The following is a 25,236-nucleotide window of genomic DNA, read 5'->3' on the forward strand; positions in this document are numbered from 1 at the left end:
ATGAACATACCATGAAGTACAAGTCCACAGAAAACACAAAGCAAACCCAATGTCATCAACCAAATTTTTGTGGTTGATTGCAAATCTCTTATCTGTAGTCACTGGAACCATTCTGGTCTGGACTGCACACAAATTTATTTTGTACACCAGAGTCAAACAGTTCAACAAAGGAGAAAAATCAACGGAAATGCCGTTTGGAAGCTGGATATTACAAACACCTCTTGCAAAATTTTAACACCATCAGACTCCTGATTTGGGAATAAACTGATATTCTGAACCCCATCTTACAAATCCCACAAGCCTTCACAAGTCACAAATCCCACAAATCCCCAATTCCACCTTGCCTCCACTGGGCACCACTATCAGCAAAAAGTCACTGATCAATAATGCTGGCACTGTAAGTTCAAGCAAGGAATAGACAGTACTGGCAAAGGCTTTGGATGTGAGCTGAAAACCCATTTAGTTAAGAATATTTTATTGTGGAAAAGGACATGGAAACAGAAAATAAGTTAAAATGATAAAGAGACCTGAATAGAAAACCCATGGTTATAAATGGAACAGTCGTTGTGAGCAGACAGTTCTGTACATCCACATCTGTTCCAGTTCAAAGCAGTTCATGTGAACCAGGGAAAGGAACTATTTTTTCCTTCAGTGCTGCAAACCTATCTGCAGTCTGGCCAGGGCACAGGGTAGGAAGAGGGAGAAACCACCATCACTGGCTCAATCAAAGTTTTGACGAGATGGAGCTGCTACCAACATCTCTTCTAGCCTTTCCCCATCTTCCCTCCCGTATTAAAACACACTTAGAAGAGAACAGCAACATTTGCAAACACTTGTAGCAATTAAAGCTGTTTGTTTTTGCTAAAACCAAGCTTAACAAAAGCTCTGGTTTTGTTCCTCTGCTCACAGTCTGTGTTTCACAACTGTCCCTTCTGGGGCCACTTTGATGATAATGTGGGAAAAGCAGGCAGAACAGTCAAACAGGGAAATAAATATATAAAATTAACAGGGCTGCTCCAAGACTCATTCAGGTTACAGAGGAGCTCAGATTTCCTGCCTGTGGATAGCTGAAACATTTGATCTACCCAGTTTGGTCTTGGTTTCTGCAATATCCTCTTTTCTTCTTCCTTTGAATCTTAAAAATTAATTTTTTAAAAAGTAACAAAGAAAACAGTGTCAAGAAAAATGTGGTGCAAAGAAACAGAAATAGCACTCAACCAAGGGTGAAAGCTGGAATTAGCTCCCTGTTTCAGTCTGACAGCAAAACCATACTGCAGAGGAAAGACACTCCCCTGTAATAATCTGGTCATGAAAAGTATTTATTTTCCTACTTACTGTATTAATGACTACACACATACAATCCATGGGATCTAAAAGCTTTCTTTTTTTTTTTTTTTAATATCAGATTGTTAACATCAAGGTTGAAATATGTTTATAGGGTCCCTGAGTTTATTTGCCATGGGAAAAACATGAAACTTCCCGCAAACAACTCTGCTCCTGATGGAAAACCCGCTCAAGTCAGTCAATACTGAGTAATTGCTGGACTGAGATCAATCACAAGCTCCCAAGAACTGCTTCAACTTGGTTTTGCTTTAAAGATTTAGTGCTGTGACTGGGGAGGTGCTGAAATCCTCAGCTACCATTAGACATTGCTTCCAAACTGGATGGCAAAGCCTCCACTGGAGCAGAGCTCATGAGAAGCTCTCTGAAAGGCAGTGATCTTCCACTTCAACTAAATAATCCTTAAAACCCCTTACACAGATGTGTGAATAAAGGGGCAGGGCTGTGTTGCTAAATGCTGCTCGTGTCAGGTGGAGGAAACACTGTGGAGGGTGGGAAACTGCTGCAGATTTCCCTTGGACACAGAGGCATGGAAGCTGTCAGGACACACTGGAGGGTCTCCTGCTCAGCTGCCCACTTGCCACCAAAACCAGGGCTATTTGTATACTTAAGTGCTTCTCTGGATGAAGGCCAGAGGGCACAGGGGATTGCAGGACATGGCCCCCAGGAGCTATTCTGAGAAAATGTACTGAAGACAGAGAAAAAGGAAAGCTTTTTTTAAATTTATATTATCAAGACAACAATGATCTTGTTTTAGAAATGATAATCTGGTTCTTTTAATCGAGAGCTTCTTAGCAAGATGCTACAAAGAGAAGCTTTAAAAATTAAACTATTTCATCTGCCATTTAGAAACTGTTAGTTTTAAAAAGCATATATTTGATTTCTATGCCTCTGGTATGTAACGATGTTTAAAATCTAAACCAAAACTTGTTTCTGCTCTTCCTCTGATAATTAAGACATGGTCTCTAGTTTTCATTATCCAACTATTCATTTATAATGTTAGATGGGCTTAAATGGTTAAGATTAATCAAAAATACTTTATCACAACACACAAAAGAAAAGTCACTATGGCAGTGAAAGAAAGGTACCGGTGAGAACAATTTCTCTTGCAGCCAATGCCTTGTCATTATTTTTGGTGTGTTTGAGAGAGCAGATTCATTCTCAAATGAAAACCATCAGCTGCAAATTTACAAAATAAGCTATTTACAGTGTGATGGCACTCCTCAGCCCGCTACAAAGTAAGCAGCAAAGTGAATAAGCATGGCCTGATAGCTCAAACTCCAGTTCTAAGTAGCACCGAGAACAGTTTTACCCTGTGTAATCTGGGGCAGACACAGACCACTCTGCTTCTTCCTCACCTACACAGTGCACAAGGCCTTACCCTGGATAAGAGTTCTCTTCTCTCAGCTGAATCCATTTCAAGTGAACTAAAATCACAGTTCTTGCTCTCTGTTGCCCGTCAAACCCAAACATTCAACATAATCATTCTTGTCATATGCCAGAAGTTCTGCAACTTGAATGCAGTGCAAATGGAGTGATGGGCTCTCATGATGACTTCCTAAAATTTCCTAAAAAGTCCTCTAAGATCTGTGGATACAGAAATACCTTCTATAGCATATACAAAAGAGCTGGGATATGATTTTGGTGTTCAGCCTCTTAATCTGGGAATTAAAGGAAGATCTCCTGTGTATCCTTGAGTACAATTGTTCAGAAACAGGATCTGTTTCTATTCAAAGAGCCCAAACATCATTTAACACCCCAGGGCACATGAAGTCAAATATTTCTCCAGAATGACTGAATTTGAAATCTGTAGCACAGGAAGAGTATCCTGGCAGCACACCTCAAGCTGCTCTCTTATGCCTTTAGCTGGCCTCAGCTTTCTGGCAAATGGATTATTGACAGCAATAAAGATGTAAAGATGAAATAACGTTTCCAATCTATGTCCCTGTCAATGTCAATGTTATACCCTAAAAGACAAATTGTGGGAGCCTGCAAACACAGCCCTGCTAGTACAGTGCTGATATGCAAAACCCCAGAAACCTTGAAATGAAAGTTAAGGATACTCAAGTCACACCCTCTGTACAATCAGTTATGCTGATTTTAAAAAAATGGAGTATGTGGACACTCACTCTTTAGTCTTCTGTTTGCCACTAAGAAAGGTACTCCCAAGATAGATCATGGCAAAGGAAATTGTGCTCAGCATGTTTTATCTTAGACTACTTGCCATTTTTAAGAAGTGAACAAAATTACAGCATCTCCTGCAACTGCTTTACAGAAGCAGCCTTAAATTTCAGCAGGCAATCACCCAAGGGAGACTTTTACCTAAAATTCCTGATAACAGTCATTTGTTTTCAGATCTGTTTGATTCAAATTTATAGTTGGTTTGGGGCACCAGCATGATGAACTGACTGTATGCCCTAGGAAATTAAATTTGTGAAAATACATTATTTGAGCTGATTAAAAGAAAGTAAGTGTTGCTTTGGATGTTGGTCTGATGAACCTTAGGGATAGTGAGAGAGGAATAATTGACTGGAATGTCACTTTTGTTACTTTAGTGATAAACTAACCTTAAGAATTCCACTTTCAATGATATTTGCACAGAACTGCAAGGCCTTACCACACTGGAGGCAGGTGCAGAAAGCAGCTTTCCCCTCTGTGCTGACCATGTCATGTATGAGACCCCTGAGGCACAACCCCAGAGCCAGCCCTTTCCCTCACTGACCCCAGAGCTGCAACTCCTACACCTGGCGAAAATCCTGGAAAAATCCTGGCTCCACATCCTTACTTTGTGACTCAGGCTCATTTCTGTTTATACTCTTGTGAGCTGAAGAATGACGATGACTAGTAGCTATATAGATAAATAAAGTATATTAAGTCACAGGAAGTAAAGAGGGAAAACCATTAATTTATTTTTAGAAACCTGCTCTCGCCATTCATCAGAAGAAGAACATCCAAAAGTTTTCAGCGAGATACAAGCATTTGGATGGGGTTTGCTGACCACATACCAGCATTCAGACTACTCACAGAGAAGCATTTGCCTTCTTTAGACCAGTCCCAGACTCCATGCCAGGAACACGGGATACAGACAATAATGGAGTAGTTTCCACTAGTAGGAAAGGGTGCTTTCACCACACAGGCTACAGCTGCTTGGTCTCCCCCTTCCAGTGGTCATACAGAAGATTCCTCCCTCCAGATGCACCATGGCACCAGCTGGTACATCCCAAACTACTGTCCACACCAGATCAAACACCAGGGAAAACATCCAAAGGTCCAGATTGCCTTCTCCAGATGGACAGACCAAGGTCCTGCACCTCGGCTGGGGCAATCCCCAGACACAGAGAATGGGTTGAGAGTAGTCCTGAGGAGGAGGACTCGGGGTTTCTGGCTGAAGATAAGCTCAGGTTGAACTGTCAAGGTGTGCTGGCAGCCCAAAAAGCCAAAATTGTTCTGGGGTGCCACAAAAACAGTGTGGCAAGCAGAGTCAGGGAGAGGATTCTGCCCTCTACTCTGGAGCACTGCATCCTGTTCTGGGGCCCCAACATGGAAAGGATGTGGACATGCTGGAGCGAGTCCAGAGGAGGCCATGGAGATGTCCCAAGGGCTGAAGCCATCTATGGAGCCAGCCTGGAGAAGAGAAGGCTTAGGATCCCCTTTCACTGTCTAAAGAGGCTCCAGGAGAACTGGAGAGGGACTTTGGACAAGGGCCTGGAGTGGCAGGACAAGGGGGAATGGTTTCAAACAGGGAGGGCAGGTTCAGATGGGACATTGGAAGGAATTGTTCTTTGTGAGGGTGGTGAGGCCCTGGCACAGGTTCCCAGAGAAGCTGTGGCTGCCCCATCCCTGGAAGTGTCCAAGCCCAGGCTGGACAAGGCTTGGAGCAACCTGGGATAGTGGAAGATGTCTCTGCCCATGGCAGGATCATCACAAGATGATATTTAAGGCCCTTTCCAACCCAAACCACACTGGGATTCTGTGACTGTGCCAATGCAAATCAAAACTAAAGAAGTGATTAGATCTGGAGCTGGATGCTCAATTCACAAACACTGAGTGAATTCAGAATACCCACACACCCCTTGCTTCCCATCCTCTTGCTGGTTTGCCAAAACAGCACCAATCCAACAGTGGAAAACCTTTTCCAACAGTGCCATGCCACACTCGTGATGAATTTAATAGGATTTGCATAAAAGCTTCCATCCCTTGTGGCCCACAGAAGATATTTTTTTTTCTGGGCAGTCATACCACAAGCATGAAGTCACACCACATTTTGAATCTTTGCCTTCCAAAATCTGGGAAGAATTGCAAGACACACTCATTGATATGTCTTGTGGTGCGTGGGCAGCCAAGATGCCATAGTGCAAATGGCCAGACACAAATACACAAGAGGTTTTTCTCTGACTGTTAATTCTGTTCTGGACAACTGTCTGTCATCATCCTTACTTCAAAGGAGTAAAAACCCTGGAACTCTGAATGATGCTTAGTCCTGAAACTTCCACCTTGTCTCCCTTTCCACTTCTTAATAATAATTACAAAATTCCTACAGTATCATGTTGAAAAGTACAGTTTTAAAATGTATTCAGAGTTCATTACTTTTACCCCCATGATGTCACTGAAGTCACTATCTGCTCACTTTTCCTATTCAATTTTTAACAATGTGTCCTGAATCTGCTCTGAAAATGTAATTTAGTTTCTAGACTTTTCCCTTTTTTACTAATTGAATGCTGTGAAACGTATTTCTCTCTCCCTGGACACATTTTCTCTTAGTAAACCATAGTTATGAACACACCGATCCCTATTGCACATTGCAATCTTGCTCTGCAAGTAGGATATCAGCTGACGTCAATGAAGATGTACAAGGGGCACCAAATATTTTGCAATGTGTTTAGGAAACAGAGATTTTTCTTGTTTTAGTATGTACCCATCAGGATACAAGTAGAGGGAGAGGTAAACCAGCAGGACTGGGAGCCAGGAATACATAACTCAGATTGTTATGTGTCACTGACGTCATGATAGAAGTTCAATAATTTATAGGATATGAAAAGAGCAGTTAATGCATGTAAACCACTTATGCTTTTCATAACAGAGCTCAGGTTTTAAAACTCCCTTGGAGCACTTACCACAGTTGTGTGGAAAGAGTCATAGGTGTCTGTGTCAGTTTTAAAAAAGAAAACGTTCTGCCTTTCAGAGCCACAGTCTGAAAGGCCATCTCAGTAATTATATACATTATTAATATACCACTGATAGGAATAAGAATCCAGGTCCTTCCACAGATAGAGGGCTGCCAAGAACAAATCAGATATGTAGATAAGGTAAGCAGGCAAAGATATTAAAGAGGAATGGCACTGGGTCTGATGTTACCGCTATCTTTCCATCAGTTCAAAGCTGGAAATAGTTCCCGTAATGGCTGGAAGGACAGACTGCCAGCAGAAGGTTCAAAAAATGTGAACTGTGGGAGTCTGAAGAAGACAGCAAACACTGGCATGTGTGCCAGCCACAGAGGAGAGACAGGGACAAGCCACTGGAAAGAGCAAAGGAAGCTGGAACACAACACACGGAGCAGCACAAAGGCAGGAACAAAGGCGAGGCGAGGACGGAGCGGGGACACGGGTCAGCTGCTGCAGAGAAAAGTCTAAAGGATGCAGGAAGGTTAGGGGGCAGGGAGAAGGGCTGGCCCTCCCACCAGGATGTAGTACTACTTTCAGAAATAGAGGGATGAGGGATACAAATCACAGGCTAAACCAAATAAATAAGAGTCTATTTCCCGGGAGGCCATGTGGGCTCGCCTAGGAAGCAGCTGTGGTGACTAATGCAGGCCAGCAGAGGAGCTCTGCTTCCTGTGCATTCCAAACCTCCCGAGCCAGCCAGACATTGAGGTTGTTGCTAAAAGGTCCACATTTACCATAAATTACCTCGCAGGAACAATGGAGACACCACTATCTCTGTGCTCTTCAAAGCACCGGAACAAAGTGGCACAGTGTTAGTGGCATTGCTTAGATCTAACAGCTGGCACAAGATGACTTAGCACCACTGAAAATAACCCCGTGACAGGGCCCCAGCAAAGCTGCCAACCCCTGAAAATTTGTCATTTGTGAAACCCCCTCCCCTTGGGATTTGTACCTATGACAGAACTGCAAGTCTCACCCTGATCTCCAGTTTGGCTGCAAACATGGGTGAGGTGGGGAGGTGAATAACCCCATGCCAGCTTCTGCAGTCTCTGAAATCATACAGAACTCTTTCATCCCACTGTTGCTAACTTGGCTTGTGTAATAAAACAAGGGCTTTGTCAGAACCCCTGAAAACATTCACAAGAAATGAGGAGAGTGGTGACTTCCATTCCTGGAACTCACTGGACCAGTGCTGCACCCATGCAGCGGCCCGACAATTCTATACGAAATGCATGTTTTGATAGTGTAAATACTTCAAATTCCCAATCATCTTGCCTGAGGACACTGCCAAAGATTTTGGACAGGCTTTCCTCTGGAGCCTGCTCGGTGCCTTTGGCTTTCCCAGATCTCATCCCTCTGCTGACTGCCCTCTATGGCAAATGAGGATACAGCAGAGGGATCAGCCTTCCGAAGGCACAGGGCAAAGATTCGCGAGTACCTGGACAACAGGGAGCAGGATGCTGAGCTCTCTGTGGGGGCTAAGGGGATCTCTTTCCCCAGGAGTCATAGGCCATGCTGTACAGTGTGATATAAGCACCTCTTCAGCACTATGATCTCAGTGAGAACAGCTCACTCCTGCTGGAGAGGTTTCTGGTCAAGGGTGCATCCCAGGAGATCTCGCTCAGGCCCCAGCTGAGTAAGATGCTAAACGTGCCCCAGTTAGTGTCAAGTATCCCCAGTAAAATGGGAGGTGGGGCCAAACTTGACATTCATCACCCTTTCACACAGTAAAGTCCTCAAGCTTTTCATGCCTGTCACAGCCCCTTCCTTTCTTCCTCTCCCCAAAGTGATCCTAATTAAAAGTGAACCTTATTTTCCAACCACAGCATGTCCCCAAGCATTTCCTTTTCTCAAAACTGCCACAACCCAAAGGGTACAATTTTTTTGGCCAAAGGGTCAAAAGGGATATTTTTCTCTTCCTGATGCCAGCAAACACTGCTACCCATACCCAGGGTTACTCTGCTGCCTGCTTTCTGTTCTGGCACTTTGCTTTCCCCCCATAATTCACATCACTCACCCTTGCAACCTCAGCTTGTGGCCCTGGAGCTCCACACCATCTCCCCAGGACATCCACCACACCTGACTCCACAATGTCCCATTTCCCACCACCCCAACACCCTGCCAGAGTTCCCAGTGACTGCCAGGCTGCCCTGTTTGCTGCCAGCCTGGGGCAGGACAGGGAATGCTTCCCGTGGCACATGCCTGCAGTCCAGCACAAAGTCAGAGCTGCTGGCTGCCCTGGCCGTGTGCATGCTCAAGAATTAATAAGTTATTACGACAAATTAAAATATTAAGTTAATGATGTGCATGACTGCAAGTTACAGAGCTGGAAAAGAAGTCCTAATTAAATCAATACAGTTATTAGTCCCTTGTCATCTCTGATTAATTATTAGCTTAATATGCTCCATCATTTTCACTGTTAGTGGAAAGAGCTGCAGTGCTACCAGGAGGACCTGGGCAGTACACACCAGAAACCTACGGAGACATGCTGGAACTTCCAGCTCTGGGTTGAACAAAGTCTGTCAGAGAAGAGGAGAAGAAACATTTCATTTTTTGGGGCACTGGTCTGACAGCATTTAAGTTTGTTTTCAAAGGGGGAAGATGTTTACTATGGGGATTTTTGACTGCTGAAAGGTAGTAAAGACTTGACTCCTAAAACTGGGCTTAGTCCCGGGCATTTGTCCCGGTGCCTCCAAGTTTTTCTCTGCAGTGACAGGATGTGACCATGGTCCTTTCAGAAGCCAACGTGCCCCTCCCTTGCTCCAGAGCCCACCCCAGTTGTGCCCCTCACCCCATCCTCACTAGATGCACTCAGTTACCCCAGGGCACAGAGGAGTGGGCACATAATAGGCTGGCAGGCATCAGCTGTGGTGCCTGGCTGCTCAGAGCAGATGTAGCTCAGGACACCTGTCCTTTCATGCCACCGACAGGGCCAAAAATAATGTGCTGAGGTCACTTTTCTCCTTGGTAGTGATAACTGAAACAGTTCTTTGGATTTAGGCAACAGATAGTATTTACCCAGAGATTAGGGGAGCACAGCTTCCCTTCTGTTTTGCTGTCTTCCATCCTTTCACTTCCCCCAATTTTTTTCCGAACTCCTCATAACAAGCAGGTTTCATTTGCTGTCTGCAGGAGGATCTGAGTATAAAAACTTGAAGGATAGGTCTCCACACGTCTCTCCAGTAAGTCATGAAGCAAATTTGTACCACAAATGCTGCTATATCTTTGGACAGGAGTTTTGTCTTAGAAACAGCTTTCACAAACAAGCTCTTTTGAATAGGTTATCAACAGAAATACAAACACATGCTGCCGAGAACAAAACTGCTCCTTGAACTCATCAATGAAGCTTTTCATACTGCTAAGGGGTGATTCAGTAAATTAAATAATGTCACTGTTAAAGACTCTGCTTCTCAAAGATAAAAAGCCACTCAAACGATTTCTCAGGACTCTCACCACCCTATCGCTGCGATTACCTTGTGATAAATTGCCACCTGCCCCATGAGTAATGGTAGTTCCCAGTGCCATTTTATCATTTAGTCCTCTCACTGATATCTCTGTTAATGTACTGCCACAACACTTCAGCTTCCCATGCTCTACTTGCCTTCCACTGCACTTGTGCAAAGTTGGAGCTCCTTATTTCCAGAAAGAAGTTAAGGTGGGACAACCAGTGTAATGCAGAAACCCTGTCCCCTGCTCCTTAGATATAAAGCCCACCTGTTTTGTGTCAGACATTAAGGAAAAAGTTTAAATTCTGAGTGCTCTGGCCAGCCTAGGTTTGCTGAGTAAACAGCATTTCTTCTAGAAATGGGCTGAACTCCAGTGAAATATTTGGCTATTTAATGAGCAGGCTCTAGGATAACGGTATTCGTGGGAATCAAAAAAGAGGGAGTAAAGAAAAGGGCTCCCCGCGCTATTCTTAGCTGCAAACAGCTAGATTTGGAATTTTGATTGTAAAGCATGGAATTTATAAATGGTGCCATGCTAAATTTACTTCATTTGTATACAATTGAGCCGGATAATCAGAAGTGTTTCAGTATGTTCCTGGTTAGCATCTTGGTTCTGGTTTTATTGTCTCCAAGCTGGTAGAAAAAATGCGTTCAGTAAATAGTGCTTGCAAAATTTGTGCCCCAGTGTGTGTGCAGGAAGGTTTCCTATACACAGATTTTATATAAATGTGCATGTGGGTGCACATGCATGCACACAGACACTGAGCCGTGATTTACTTCCAGAGGGAAGCCAAGGAAATTCCCACCCCCTACCATTTAAATGATCGGCTCTTTGGCTCCAAACATTCTGCAACTTCTCAGCCAAGTATTTTACCCTTCCAATATATATAATTTATTTTGCTGCACACATTAGTTAATGATAGCAAGATACACGATTTAGTCTGTTCTATAGAAACATTACTGACAATCACAGAAAGATGCATTTCATTTAGTAAGTTGGGTTTTTTTTAGTTTGTCTTCCGCAGCGCGGTGTGAATTAACAGCAATCATCAGCTCAAAGATTTGTCACATATACTTCGTACTCCGGCAATTTTTCATAATTAATTGGCTTCCCGCGGTTGCACAAGCTTTTAATTACGATATTAATATAGGTTAAAAGGACTTTACACTGTTTTACGCTTCGGGGAGGAGGCGGAGGGGGTGCAGGGGAAAGCGGGAGGTGGGAGAGGAGCTATTTCATTTCACCGGTACTCTGCGGCGATTATTTCTGGATTTTTAAAAATAGTCGATGAAACGCTAATAATAAATCCCTTATCGGGGCACCCGGGGCGGCCGCCGAGCCCGTCCCCGGCCGGGCAGGAGCGCGCCCCATCCCGCACCTTCCCCAGCGGCGGCGGCGGCCGACACTTACGCTGTCCCCAGGGCGCGGTGGCCGGCAACCTGCGCAGGTGGATCTCATCCTTCTCCATCGCCCGTCCGAGCCCCGCAGCCCGCCTGCCACTTGGTACCAAAGTGAACTTGCCAGGATCCCTCCTCCCGCCGCTCCTCCTCCCTCGTCCCCCCCTGCTGCCGGGGCGGGCGCGCTGCTCCGGGAGCGGCTCCGCGCAGCGCCCCGCCGCCCCCGGGCACACTTTAAATACGGGCGCCGGGCGGGGGGCGGGCCCGCCCGCCGGGGCGCGGCCCCCCGCGGGGAGCCGGCCCTCCTCCCGCCCTGCCCCGCTCTCCCTCCCTGCCCCGCTCTCCCTCCCTCCCTCCCCCGGTGACGCCGCGGCTCTCCCCGCCCGGCCGCCCCCGCGCAATCCCCGCGCCATCCCCACGCGTACCTGCGCTGGCGGCGGGGCTGACCTTGGGCGCGGGGCGGGGGCGCGGGAGCGACGGCGGCAGCTGCGGGCGGGGACAGCGCGGCCGCGAAAGGTCAGCGCGCCCTGCGCTGCGGGAGCGCCCGCCGCCCGGCCCCGCACCCGCCGCCCGCCGCTCGCCGCGGAACCCCCCGCGCCGCTTCCTTGCTTTTGGGTTGTTTCGTTTTGAGGGGGGGGGGGTTTGTTGTTGTTTTCCTCCAGAAGCTCCCTCACCTTCCCGTTTTTCCCGAGGTGAAAAGGAAAACCGAGGCTGGGTTTGCTGCTGAAGCCCCGGGATGGCTCCCCCTCGCCCAGAGTGCAGGCTGGCCACTCCCCGTGTTTCTCACAGCCTCGGTGGGAAAGGTGACGAGATTCCCAGCTGGGAGAGCAGGGATAAGGTTCTTCACCCCGCCAGCACAGGGGCAGCCAGAGCAGCTCGTCTCCCAGGAAAACTTCTTCTCCCAGGTCTGGTCCAGGAGGGATGCTCTGAAGGTCACCATAGACACCAATCAACCCCAGCCCTCAAAGAATAATTTTTTAAACTTTTTTTTTTTTTTTAGAAAGGTGAGGTGTAAAATAGCTGGCACTTGCTTTTTACACCTCCCACTGTGTGACTACAGTATTTGTACAGGGGTTTGAATAGGATTTCAGGCTATTCCTCTTTTCAGTGCCCCACAGGGATTCCCTTGTCTTCTCCAAAGTTACAGCCTGAGTCCGTGCTGTGCTGCAGAAACCCACTCAGGCAAACCTGACACAGATTTATCTGCACCATTCTCTCTGACTGTTTTCTCTCTCTTTTTTATTGTAATCTCAGACGAGCACTTAACCCTCAAAAATGCAGTTGGGAGTGTGCAAGGGCTCTGCCAGAAGCAAAGAGGCTCTGCAGACTTCCCAACTTCTGGCAGGAAGCCCCCAAGTGTCCCACATTTGCAAGCTCCGCTCATTGCCCTGCTCCTGCTGTACCCAGGCCCTTCCCGGTCCCTTTGCATCCAGGGAAATTGCAGAGACATAGCTTCGTAGCATCTCGCTGGTGGCACTTGCCCCCAGGCTACAGATAATGATTCTAATTCCACTCTGAATTCTCCCTTGCTGCTGAAAATGTAGCGGGTTATGGCTTAGGTATCTCCATGGGGCTGTTTTTTGGAAAACTGTAAAAGCATCTTTCCTGGGATGGTTGGGGATTTGACAGGAGTGGCAGAAAACACAGTGTGGTAAATACATAAATGGGGGAATTCATGCATATAGACTTTCCCTTCATGGAATATAAGCCCCAGAAGGGCCTGAGTCAGGTTTCAGGCTACATTCCTATCTTTTTTGTTCCATTTGAACATTTGGGCTGGTTTTGGGGACAGTTTGGATGGGACTATTTTTAAAGCGCACATCACTGGGTTTAATTTTAGCGGGGAAAGGGGCGAGTAGATTGTGTTGCACTGAAGCCTCACTCACCAGCTCACTTAACCCCCCAGATCAAAGGCACTTGGGAACGTGCTGTTTTCCCTTTGCCTATAATTAATTTATTTTGGACAGAGATCTGCGACAGACCCAAATGTGGGCATGGGACCAACACATATATTTGTTTTACAAATGTGAGACACAAAGAGGGATCTGGGAATTGTGCTGGATTCCAGTATCCCATCTTATCATGACCATGAGGTCTGTGAGCATCTGCTAGATAGAGCTGGTGTGGGAGTTCAGCCTGGTTGTATGCACAAGGCCTTCATCACTGAAGTGCCACCTTTTCTGGGGGTGCTCCCTATTGAAAATCCAGCCAGAGGTAGATCAGCTGATTGATGACACCATTTTGTAGCAGGTTTTAGGAACTTTTAGTCTGACAAGCTGGATTTTGAGAATTAGGTGTGTATTCTGCTTCATACCTGAAAAAAAATAAAAATAAAGCTTTCATTACTGACTCATTCGAGGTGTTTAAGTCTTAATGAGTAATAATTTATCTTAGTGTCTTGAAAATTGAAATACATTAATTGCCTGGTATTATTTTGGAAGGTCCTAGGCTGACATGGCCCAGATTTGAATGGTAATGGAAAAATCTCAGCACAGTGTGGAACCTGTGTTCTACGCATTAGTGCTGAGAGGCAGGACAACAAATTCCCATCCCAGACCCCTAGATGAGCTCTGGCAGATCCTTTAGCTTCTCTGGAGAAGCCCATTGTTGGAAACTGCTGTAAAGATAACAGGGAAACCATGAGTCTGGACAGGGCCAGCTGACCTCCACCCCCCTGCGCTGTTTCCCCACACTATTCCTTCTACCTTTCAATATTCTCTCGTCTGCGTGGGTGTATGGACATTGAAATTGGGCGGACAAGGGCTGGACCACTCACCTGAGGTGACAGAGCTGCACTGTGGGACTGCTTAGGCTCCAACAGGCACAGAGGAAACTCAATTTGTCTCCTCAAGAGTTCCACGAGCTAAAATAGGCTGCTGTGATGACAGGAAGCAGACTCCAGCTCCAGTTTTCTTCCTCAGCCTGTGATAAACCCAGCATGCCATCTCAACACATACTTGTGAGAAGAACAGCCAGGGGATGGAGAACCCTGTCTTTGCAATAAAACAAAAATGCTCTCCCAACAGTGAGGAAGGCGACAGCAGGGCTTGGCACCCACACCTACAGTGAGTGCTCTTGCTGGAAATATTTACAGTCTGTAAAATGAATTGTGTGCCTTCTGAACAATAATAATGCAGCTCTGGGCTGCTGTGTTTAGGAGCTGAGTGGAGGCTCCTGAGGTGCTCAGGGTGCTCGTGCTCTGAGGAAATGCCTGTGTGTGGCACCCCCCACCACCAAATGGCAAACACCCACCCATCCCTCTGCCTTGGAGTTGCCTCTGGACTACTTTTCTGAAGTCTTTTACGCTTTTAAGGGGTGCTCAGTGAAGGCAGGGATCTACTTCAGCTCTGCTCTCAGCTGGGGCACCCAGAGATAAGAGCCCATATCCCTGGCAGGCACCCGGAGCAGCATGAACATAATCACATGATGGTGAAACAAACCCTGGCTGTGACAGCAGCACAGCCCCTGCCCCTCACCTTCACCACCACACACAGCATGCTCCCTGTCTGCCATGGCCTCACAGACAAAAATTAAAAAGTCAAAATATTGTATAGGATCAGGTCCCAGAGAGCTCTAAAACCACAGGCAATGTGGGAAAGATAAACAGGGAGTGATAAGTCACAAAATAAAAGCTAAGGCATGCTCAGAGTATTAGCAGGTGGCAAGATTAAGTAAATGATGAGAGGTTTTGCCATGTAATGCACTGAAACCATAGGATTATTAAGTAAATTACTACATACTAGTAAATGGAACAAAACTGTATACAGAATACAGAACATTGTTACATTGTCATGAGATACAAGTCAAGCCAGAAGCTTTTGGTTTTTTTTTAAAAGGGATGAGAATAGTCAAAATAGTACAAAGGAGTCAGGCTGTGATTTTCAGCTTGGTAAGCTCTAAAAGCTCTGATGGTTGGAGGGACATTTGTGGGGATGTTCTATTTCTAATCTCCTTTCCTTGCTGCTTTCCCCTGACAGACAGTGGGGTCCTAGCTGAGGTGGACCTCAGAGTATGGCAAGTTCTTTCGGTTCTACATCACTTAGCTTTTAGGTAGAGCTCATGTACCTAAAGCACAGATGATTTTATTTGTTTTGAACTCATTTAGGTCTGTTACTTCGGTGAGCAGTCTCTCTTTCTTTTTTCTTTCCTTTTTTTTTTTTTTTATATTTTTTACATTTTTTTATATTTTTTTTTTTTTTGGTGATTTAACATTTTGCAAAGCTCGGTGAGAAAAATATTACTGCTTGTAAACGGTAATGTTCAGGAGGAGCAGGACTATTCCCTTTCTTAGGTCCCCACGAAATACTTCCAGCAGTTGCTGTCATCCACGAATCTGGGAAACACCCCGGCTTTTCCCATCAATGCTGCCGAAGTTTCCGAGCGTCGTTTTACAGAAGTAGTTCGAGGCACCTCCCACTTCTTCCCTGTGCAGTTTGGAGTTGAAAGGAGCAGCAGCCGAGAGCCCCGGCAGGCCTTTGGAATGAATTTGGGAGATGCTGTGAGCTGTGAGAAGGTTCCACTCAGCCCGTGTGAGTCACCCCGCTGCTCGGGGAAGGAAAGTCTGACAGCCATGGCACAGCTGCACCGGCCAGAGGAGGGAAACAGAACCCACTCCCAAATTTTTTAAACCCTCTGTTATTAGATCCAGTCTCCCTCCCTGTCCCAAAGCTCATTGAACCAGAGCCAAACCACTGCTGATGCGAGTTTCGTTTTGGTGAGATCGCCATCATCCATCTCCAGCTCCTGTGGGATTCTGGAGCTGTGCTTAAAATTATCCATGCATTTAGAAAATTTTTCCCTAATCTCAAGCACTTCTTGCTGTAGGGCAAGACAACTGGTCCATGGCCATTTCCATCAGACACAGCAGTGTGTGTTCCCTGGTGTGTGTTCCCTGCTCTTGGATCTTTGCGACTGACAGCAGCAGAAATTGATTACCTTCTTGAACTGAATCTTCAGGTAATCATGAGCGGAAAAATCAGATTGGTTCTTAATTTTTGTTGTTGTTGTTGTTGTACAGTCCAAAGCAAAAATCAGGCCACAGTGTTTCCATCTTCCAGCATGCTACAACCTGCATCTGTGTCATTGGTCTTCAGCAATGAAGGAAAAAATATATATATATAAAATTGCTTAGCAGAAGTTACCTGTAGAGCTTTAGTCACTCAAATCACAGAGGAAGAAAGGGTGAAGCATTTACTTGTGGCTCCACTTGACACGCTTTGCATTTATAGGAGGCAGCGTCTCTCTCAACACACATTTAGTCCAGGTGTTTACTGCAACTTCATTTTGAACCTGCAATGGTTTCACTATTTTGCAATTGAGACATCAAAGCTCTTTGTTGTAAAACACAAAGAGGCACTAACAGTGAGCCAGGTTAATACTTTAAGTGGCTTGGATACTGGAAGGCTGCAGCCTCATGCTACAGTCATTCTACAGCAGATTTAGCATCCTGCATGCACTGGCAACTCACTGAGAGACAAGGTTTTAACACTTCATTAACTGTGATGGGAGTTTTGCCATCAGCAGCGATGGTTTTCACATGTGAGGACCTAAATATTTCATATCCTCCTTCCTTATCAGCAGATATCCACTAAAACAGCTCAAAACTTGTTATCCACTGGAAACTGGAGACTCTGTAAAGCTCAGAGTTTTGACAGCACTTGCCAAAGGAGGTGCTGGTTCTTCCAGCCCATCCATGAGGCCATCTGCTCACCAGGATAACAGAGATCATGCCCAGAGACCCAGCCCGCAGGGTTTTGCTCCTTGTCTGTCCAACCTCCTATGTAGCCAGGAGCTCAGACTGATCTCCCTTTCCTGAAAATGCTTCACAAAAAGTAGCAAATTTGTACTTCTGTAAATGAGTGCAGACCTGAAGCTACAACAGCACCAGACTGTGGTATAACAGCAAAGAACCTGTTGCTCTGATACTTGGATAATATTTCACTCATATATCTGCTTTTTCTGATTTGAACTATGGTGGTGCACCTCTCAGTGGTCTACACACAGCAATTACCCACCAATATTGTAAGGCCTTTCCATGAGACATTACCCATGAAATTACGCAGAAGACTGTCACTGAAATGTAGGTTTAAATTTTGTACTTTCATATATTCAGTTGCAACAGGTGGTTACAGCTTTTTGTTTATTTTATTGTTTGGGTTTTTTTTAAATATCCACAGTTTATCTCCAAGGTGTTTGTGGTTTAAACACATGACTCATGAATTGAGTTGGGATCTCTGTGAAGACTCTCTGGAAACAAGAGAACAATGAGATGAGAATCCAGTGCAGGGCTGAGTCAGAGGCAGGTTCAGAGACATTCACCAATATTTTCCAAAGCACCTATAGGCAAAGATACCTATGGCCTGCATGAGAAGCTGTGAGGGTGGTGAGCTGGTTAAAGGAACAGCTGTGTGCACTTTTTCAGCCTCAGACCTCTGTGTTTCTGCAGGAAAGGTACTGAAAGGAAGAAACAGACAAATTTGAAGAGGGATATTTCAATATACAATCATCCCCCTGAGACAGATCTTAGCAAGAGAGAGCATCATCTGCAGTAGCTGAGTCCTGATTGAGGTAATCAGGTATGGCTGTGTCCTCACATGCATGTGTTTGAATATCAAATAGATCCAGGAAAGAATATAGACCTTTTTATATTGTGCTTTGAATCCATATAAATAAAATAATGCAGCAGTGATTGTTTCCTGGTGAGGCTGAGCACCACATACCTTCCTGCATTATATCTGTAAGCATAAGGAGCCTGTCTATATCCAGATGGGTAATCAGGATTAACAAAGACATGCCATTTATTACTGTACACAAATGCACCATAAAAATGCATCACTTGCAGAAAACACTGTTTTGAAAAGCAGGCAGCCAACACTGGGTCCTGTGTGATCCCAACAGCTCCAGGAAAAATCAGGGTGGGAAGGCAGACAAAGCCAGACAGGATGACAAAACCAAGGTGACACAAAAGCCCAGAGCTGTGGGTTAGGTTTAGTAATAAGAGGCGAGGGCTGGACAAGAAGGAAAAAAAAAAAAGTGATAAAAAAGTTTGTAGAGTCCTTGTGTCCTATTCAGTGTGACTAATCCAAAGTCAAACTCCTCTGCTGAGCTGTTGCCTCCTGTCAGGGTAGCTGTGACATCCAGGCCATTCCTTCAGCTCTAATGCCACCTTCTCCATGGAATCTTAATAAATCTTTTTAATTGCACCACTTAGGAGTGAATCTGTCATGGGAGAATTTTTTTGTAGCTCCCCTCCAGACTGTCAGATCTGTGCAAGAAAAGAAGAAAGGGTGTTCCACTGCTATTTTTGTCAGGACTGCGATCCAAGAGGTATCACACGAAGGAGTTTTCTTTTTCAGAGGTGAACTGGCATCACAGCAGCAAATTGAATTTGAGTGGGTTCAGGAAGTTCTGTGTGCATCATTTATGTAGGTCAAGGTGGCAAATAGACACATTCACACAAATGTCTGGTGGTTCTGGCAATTTCTTTTCAAGAGCAGGTCTTGAATACCCCCTTTCAAAACACAGGGTTTTCAACATATGTAATATTTCTTTGGCCTATTTTATCAGCTATTCCAATAATAAAAACCAAGTTATTTTATATATATAATTTTTATACATATAAATACAGAAATCTTGTATCTTAACAGCAGGTTGGATTCCCAGGGGAAGATGCCAGCACATACCCTGAGGATGAGGATATCAGTAGCTATGAGGTGAGGGACTTGGCACAAGGTCTGAAAGAGACCAGGGACACAGGAGAGGAATTTCCAGGGGCTCATTCTCTCCTTCTTCATGTGTACAACCTGCACACCCAACAAGTCACACACCTTAAAGTATTTTTACCTGAAAAAAATTTCTCAGATGCCTTTCACCATCAGGTCATGAAGAGTATTATTTAGTTATTGATTGTGGACAATAAACCTGGACAGAATAAAGAGAATACATCTCAGTTTTCTTTCTGAATATTTTAAAATACTTTTAAAAATGCACTTGTGTAGAAACTTTCATAAGTAACTTTAATTTTTCAGTGTGTTTGGGAAGACCTGGACATATGTAAAAACAATCCTGAAAAATTACAAGATAAAACTCTGTTTACAATTCTGAAAAAAAGCTTTTAAAGTATCTTTTTTTATCCCCTATGCCTTAATTCTCATGCCTTTCTCAGGTAGAGTTATTTAAGTTCTTCTTCACAAATCTTGCACACAGATGCAATTGATCTTTATCACGTTCTTTTAAACACGAGGGGGCACCAAAAAGCCAGAGGAGCAAGATGAAAACGGTTCCCGTACAATAAATCAGAAAAAAACCTGTTACAACTCTTGATAGCCTTGTCAAGTGAGACAGATTTTGAAGGAAAAAAAGGAAAGCAATGCAATGTTTTATCATTCCTTCATCTGAAAAGACTGGGCAAGTAATCCCTGCCATGTGCATATTTTACTGCCTCATTTCTTTTACTAGCTAGAATCTGGATTATTTCCCACCACAGATGGTCCTCGAGGAAGGTGGAATCCTATGTTCATGGTTTTATAAAGGAGGAATCCAGTCCTGAAGCTAAAAGATGCCAAATGCCCCTTAAATGCAAAATTGAGACAAAGGACCATTAGATTTTTTAATTCTTTTTTACTCTAGAAACATCAGCTATGCTTGCAGTACTAACATTTCCAGCCCTGTTTCAGTCAATTTGTGTTTCCATAATAAAGCTGTCTAGAAAGGAAGTTTTGATATTTAGATTAAGATATAAAAGTTCTTAATGTAGCGTGATCCCATCTACTGAAATATGGGTGTCTGCACACAAAATCCAAGGGAATTTTCCCAGTTCCAGGGCTGAGCAGGAGGCCCAACACAGAGTAAAGACTGAGGCCAGAGCTGTGGTGTGAGGAAGGGCCATCTGAGCATTGCTCCATCACCTTTGTGACTGCTGAGGCTCCGCTGAGCTTTTCCAGCCCCACACAAGGTCTGGGGTCAGGCTGCAGGGTTTGGTGTGTGACAGATCACAGCTATTCATCCTCCCGTTGCTGCTGCTCATAAAAGGGAGCAGAATTCAAAGGAATGCCACGTTTTAGTCCAATGAATGAAAGCAAGGCTCCTCTGGGGCTTCAGGGAATGGCTTTGGCAGAGTGTTTTTCTTTCTAACTTTTCCTAACTTTTCCTTTTTTTTCCCTCTTTGACTTCTGATATTCAAGGTTTCCCCCCGAGGAGTTTCCTGCTTTCTTAGGTGCACTCTCATTCGTCCTGGATTTTTTTATGTTCTCCTAACTCTCAAGACAATTATCCATCTAGCCTTTCCCTCTTCCCAGCCTAAACAAACATTGGAAGAATGAGTTTTCAAAGGAATTAACACTTCCCAGGTCAACATGAGGTCTCAGGGGAGACATCCCTAACTGAGAGCTTGTTTAGGTGGATTCCTTAAGTCAGCAGGTAGCAGTCACAAGGAGGAAATAATTATATTCTTTTTTTTGAAAGTGTTAAACTGTTTTAACTCATTTTAAATCCCAGGTTAGCCCTGCATGGAGTTAAAATGTCTCTTCTGTGTAGTCAGACCATACACACATCCATGAGATGATGGTACAGGTATGAAGGTTTCAAGCTCCAGTTACCTGCTTGGGAAAATGGTTCTACAGTGACACAGACTTCATGGTTAAGATTTTCCTGATAACCAACTGTGTCTGGACCTGCACAGGGCTGCTTTTCCTATTCTCTGTGTTCATCTAGGTTATGAACTCTCTGTTCACTGCTGTGTTTGTTACCTGCTTAATGGAGGTAAAACTGTTTATAAATGGATTCCAAAATAAGAAAACTCTTTGGGCTTTGTGTGTATGTATATATACATATATGTGTGTGTGTGTGTGTGTGTGTGTGTGTGTGTGTATGTGTGTATGTATGTTGAAGATGTGATGTGTTCTTTAAATTCATCACAAACTCAGAAGGATCCCCTGACTCAAAAATGAATTTATGGATGAAACACAGGAGAAGGGAGTAATGAGATGTGAATCCTTTTCACACCATTACCTTTCTTGTAACTATGAGTCAGTGAACTTGATTGTGCTTTATTCTCATGTGTAAATGTTGCCTTGTGCATTACTGACAACAGACCCAGCTATGAGGTAAAAAACTCATCACTTCTGCAAACTTGAGACCAAAGCCTGGCTGGTCCAACCTTGACATCAAGGCTTCCAGTGCACTTACCAGCCCCTGAAATCAGGGGAGTCTCTGACTTAATGAAGTTTGTAGGTGTGTGAGGGACTTTTTATTCAATCACTTAAGTAGGTGTTGGGATGGAGAAGAGGTGAGAAGCAGGTGAGTTTAGGAGTGTCCAACTATTGCCTAATCCAAATTTTTCTTTAATTTTTCTTAATTCCAGTAATACTAGAGGTTTTGTTTGCATTATGCCCCAGGTCTCCAAGCATTTCTGTGTGTGTGTGTTGGTTGCAGCATTAATTCCTGCGCATTCCAGAGCTGGAGTTTTGCTTGTGCTGAGCTGCACATCTCTTCAAGCAGAGCTGCTCCTGTCTGACACTGCTGGGACATTCATCAGCTCCCTCACTAAAACTCAGCATCATCACCTGATGCTTTTGTTCAGGTCTTCAGTGTACTTCGCTTACTTTTTTGGGGTCACTATTCCTAAAGTTTGGTTTGGTTTCTCTTTTTCCCTGACATAAATACATTTAATTGGTTTTGCCTTCCTTTAATTTGTCACCTTTCCCTCTTTTAGCTGCAGATATTTTCCCAATAGTACTGAGATGCCTTTGCCAGGTGCCTTACATTAACCATGACTGCAGCATCCCTCCCTGCAGTGTATCCAAAGCAGACACAGCACCAGGGAAGCTCTCCAAGGACACCAGAGCAGCCCCTGTTATTGCCAAAGCTGTCCTGGGATTTTTAACCTTCACACCAAATGTCTGCTTCTTATCCACCCACCATACTTAATGTATCTCCCTCAGACATATGAACCAGCTCTCTGGGGATTTGGAATTATTGATTAAAGAGTCAAGGTAGTCCATACTTGACTATGAAATTAGACAGTGATTATGGCTCCACATGAACAACTTTTGGTGCCAACTCTGGCTCAATCCATCCCTCTTCCTGTACATGCTGGGCCTTTTATTGCTGCATTCACTCCTTCCTCTGAACTATGGTTCAAGAAGCCTGTGAGGAAAAACCGAGGCAACTTATCTGAATGAGGAAAAAAAGAAAACAAAGATTTGGGGTTTTGTTCAGTTGAACCAGCTCCTCAAACAATCTCTCAATGACAACACACATGTTCATGATGGCAGGAGACAGTTTGGAAAAAGAGAAAGAATTACTTGAAAAATCATAAATAACCATGCTGCTGGATGTGGCACTATAGCCTGAACTGGAATCTGTCAGAAAAGTTAAAAATGGCCCTTTGTGAATACCAAAAACTTCTAACATCATGAATGTCAGGTCTGATAAAATTTCCTTTCAGGCAGCAATGAAAACTTCCTGAACTTTATTTCATTCACTCTGTCAAATAAGGCATATAGTGTCCCAATCAACCTGAAAAAAATTGTTCTTTCCAAACACAGAACTTTCCTGCAGACAGGAAATTCTCTTACTAACCAACCAAGTAGAAATAAAGTCAAATGATGAATACAACCTGGTTTTCTTACTGTTACATTTAAATTTCCACTAAAGACAATAAAAAAAAATACAAAGAAATTGTACCTTATCTTTTCCAATCTGCAAAACTCAAGCTTTTGCAAAACAAAAGTAAAGCTTTCGAGCCATGATGCTGTTTCTTTTCTGTGCTCTGCAGGTGTGCTACAGATTTCTCCTTCATTTTGCAATACTCAATTTGTATTGAGGAGGAAATGGAATTCTGATCTGCAAAGCTGAATTTTATCCATCAGCTCTGGAGCTGTCCTTTAAAAGGAATTAGTGTTTCCTGAATGCATTTGATACATGCAAAACCCAGAAGCTGGTGGAAACATTGGACATACTAGATAATAAAATCCACCATGGCATATGAAAAGTGTAGCTAACCTGAATGGAGAAGTCCACTGAGCTCACGAAACTCCTACCCTTTCTTACATTCACCCCTTCTCCCCATTTCCTCCCACTTGGCACCATCACACAGAAGACTGGAAATGTCCAGTGACAGAGGAAAGAGCTGCCTCCTCCTCAAGCGGCTCTGCTTCGGTGGCACACAGTTAGAAACAAAACAAAACACTGATAAACATGCACTCCTTGTCCTAAAAGAACCTGGCTGTGAGAAAAGGGAGGTGTTAGCAGTGGTTTCAGCACTCTGGGAGTGTCTGGCTGTGCTGATTTTGAACATCAAACACTCAGCTGATGAGAAAATCCTCATCTGGCAGAGTTGTACCAGCATCACCCTGAGCCCTGCAAAGCTGGAAAAATTATAATAGCTGTCTTGATTTTTGTCAGGGTGGAGGAAGACATCCTTTCCTCCTAACTGCACACCCACTGACTTAAAGTTTCAGTTCAAACCATAACAGACTAGAAGCAGGGAATAAAATCTGGGGGATGTATTTCAGCTGCTGTGGCCTAGTCTGGTGCCAAGAAAGCCTCTAGCAGGATGAAGGGGTAATTAGCACGGGGCAGGAATGGCACCACCACCAGGAGAACTCAGGGGAGCTCTGTTCAGCAGCTACTGGGCTTGCAGGGTGATAAAAATGTAGGAAAGAGAGATGTGTGATGAGGATTTTGTGGTTTGAATCTGTCTCCTTTCACTGGGGTATTCAAAAGCAACTCTGGCTAAATCAAAAAGTTTTAATGGTAAGAGAGGATAGTAACCAATCATTAGAAAACTTTAGGATGCTGTCAGACAATCTGATGTTTAAGTTTTGGTTAAGAGGCTAAAGCAGCAGTTTAAGAGTTGCCTAGTGTAGGGTTTAAGTATTTACGTGTATTTTAGTAACAATCATTTTATAATTACCAACATGTTATTGTGCCAGATGTATGTTTATAAATACCACCAGACTCGCTGTAGCACCAACTTCGCTTGTGTGATAAATATTGACATGTTTGTCTTAGAAAATGATCTCTTTTGCTTTGGAGTCTTTAATTAGTTCCGCTTTCTGTCATTCCCTGGAATTGATTTTTGCATGTTTACTCTTTGGGAACTGTGTGTACAATCCTTGCATAGCTGCCAGAACTTGGGTGATATGTTGTTCATCTCTGAAGCTTTGTTAAAGTGTTTTGAAAAGTGAAAAACTATAAATTCTATAAATCTGCCAGAGAGTTGTAGCCAGTTTTGTTATTTTTTTTAATTTGTTTTTTTTTAGAAGTTGAAGAAACTTGGAAATGGGCAGGAAAAGTTTAAAAGTGTTTTCTTTAACAGTTTGAAACATCGTTTTTCATGTTGCTATTATAAACAGTGAAATGCCCTGTTCCCTTATTTGGTTAAAAAAGCAGACAAGCTATATGCACTGGGTATTCTGCCTCTAGGACCCTTTTTAACAACAATTATTAATTATAGTGCGTGCTGGTTGGCATCCCAGATTGGTGCTACTGAACTGAGAAGCCAAATATTGAAAGTTTTTGTTTGAAGGTTCAGTTCATAACCCCTCTGTTTGGATTAAGAGCAGAATGTTTGTGTGAATTTTTTGGTAAAAAAAGCTGAGCTTCCAATGTTTAATGGAAGTGTATTATAACACAGGCCATGTCTCCAAAGTCCTCTCAGAGTGAACAGCAAAACAGTTTTAAATGCAAACACACGTTTCATAAACTTTGGTTTATTTAACTTTTTTTTTTTTTTTTTAATGAGGAGATGAATTTTACAGCTGACAGTCGAAATTAGGCAGCATTATGTTCAACAAGCATTCCATCCTGAGGGGGTTTTTTTCAGCTTCACAACAAAGATTTCTGTTCATCTCAGGTTGCACAATATTCAGTGACTGGAAGTCTAG

The 25,236-nt window shown here is 44.0% G+C and overlaps 1 protein-coding gene across 5 annotated transcripts in view; it reads right to left on the reverse strand.

The window, feature by feature from the left end:
- ANO1 (anoctamin 1) overlaps positions 1 to 12,040 on the reverse strand; it is a 71,414-nt gene extending 59,374 nt beyond the window's left edge. For 4 of the 5 annotated variants that reach the window (XM_014260425.2, XM_014260424.2, XM_014260423.2 and 1 more), the window contains exon 1: positions 11,361 to 11,541. In XM_014260425.2, the coding sequence (XP_014115900.1) occupies positions 11,361 to 11,418 (58 nt within the window). In that variant the 5' untranslated portion in view covers positions 11,419 to 11,541. Of the gene's footprint in view, positions 1 to 11,360; positions 11,542 to 12,021 lie in introns of those variants that run through there. The other variant, XM_088057626.1, reaches the window with a different exon arrangement.
- Positions 12,041 to 25,236: the final 13,196 nt, after the last annotated feature.

The sequence above is a fragment of the Pseudopodoces humilis genome, chromosome 7 (genome assembly GCF_049639895.1).
Source record: "Pseudopodoces humilis isolate 2021_Gansu_Grassland_sample_001 chromosome 7, ASM4963989v1, whole genome shotgun sequence".
Classification (NCBI taxonomy): Eukaryota; Metazoa; Chordata; class Aves; order Passeriformes; family Paridae; genus Pseudopodoces; species Pseudopodoces humilis.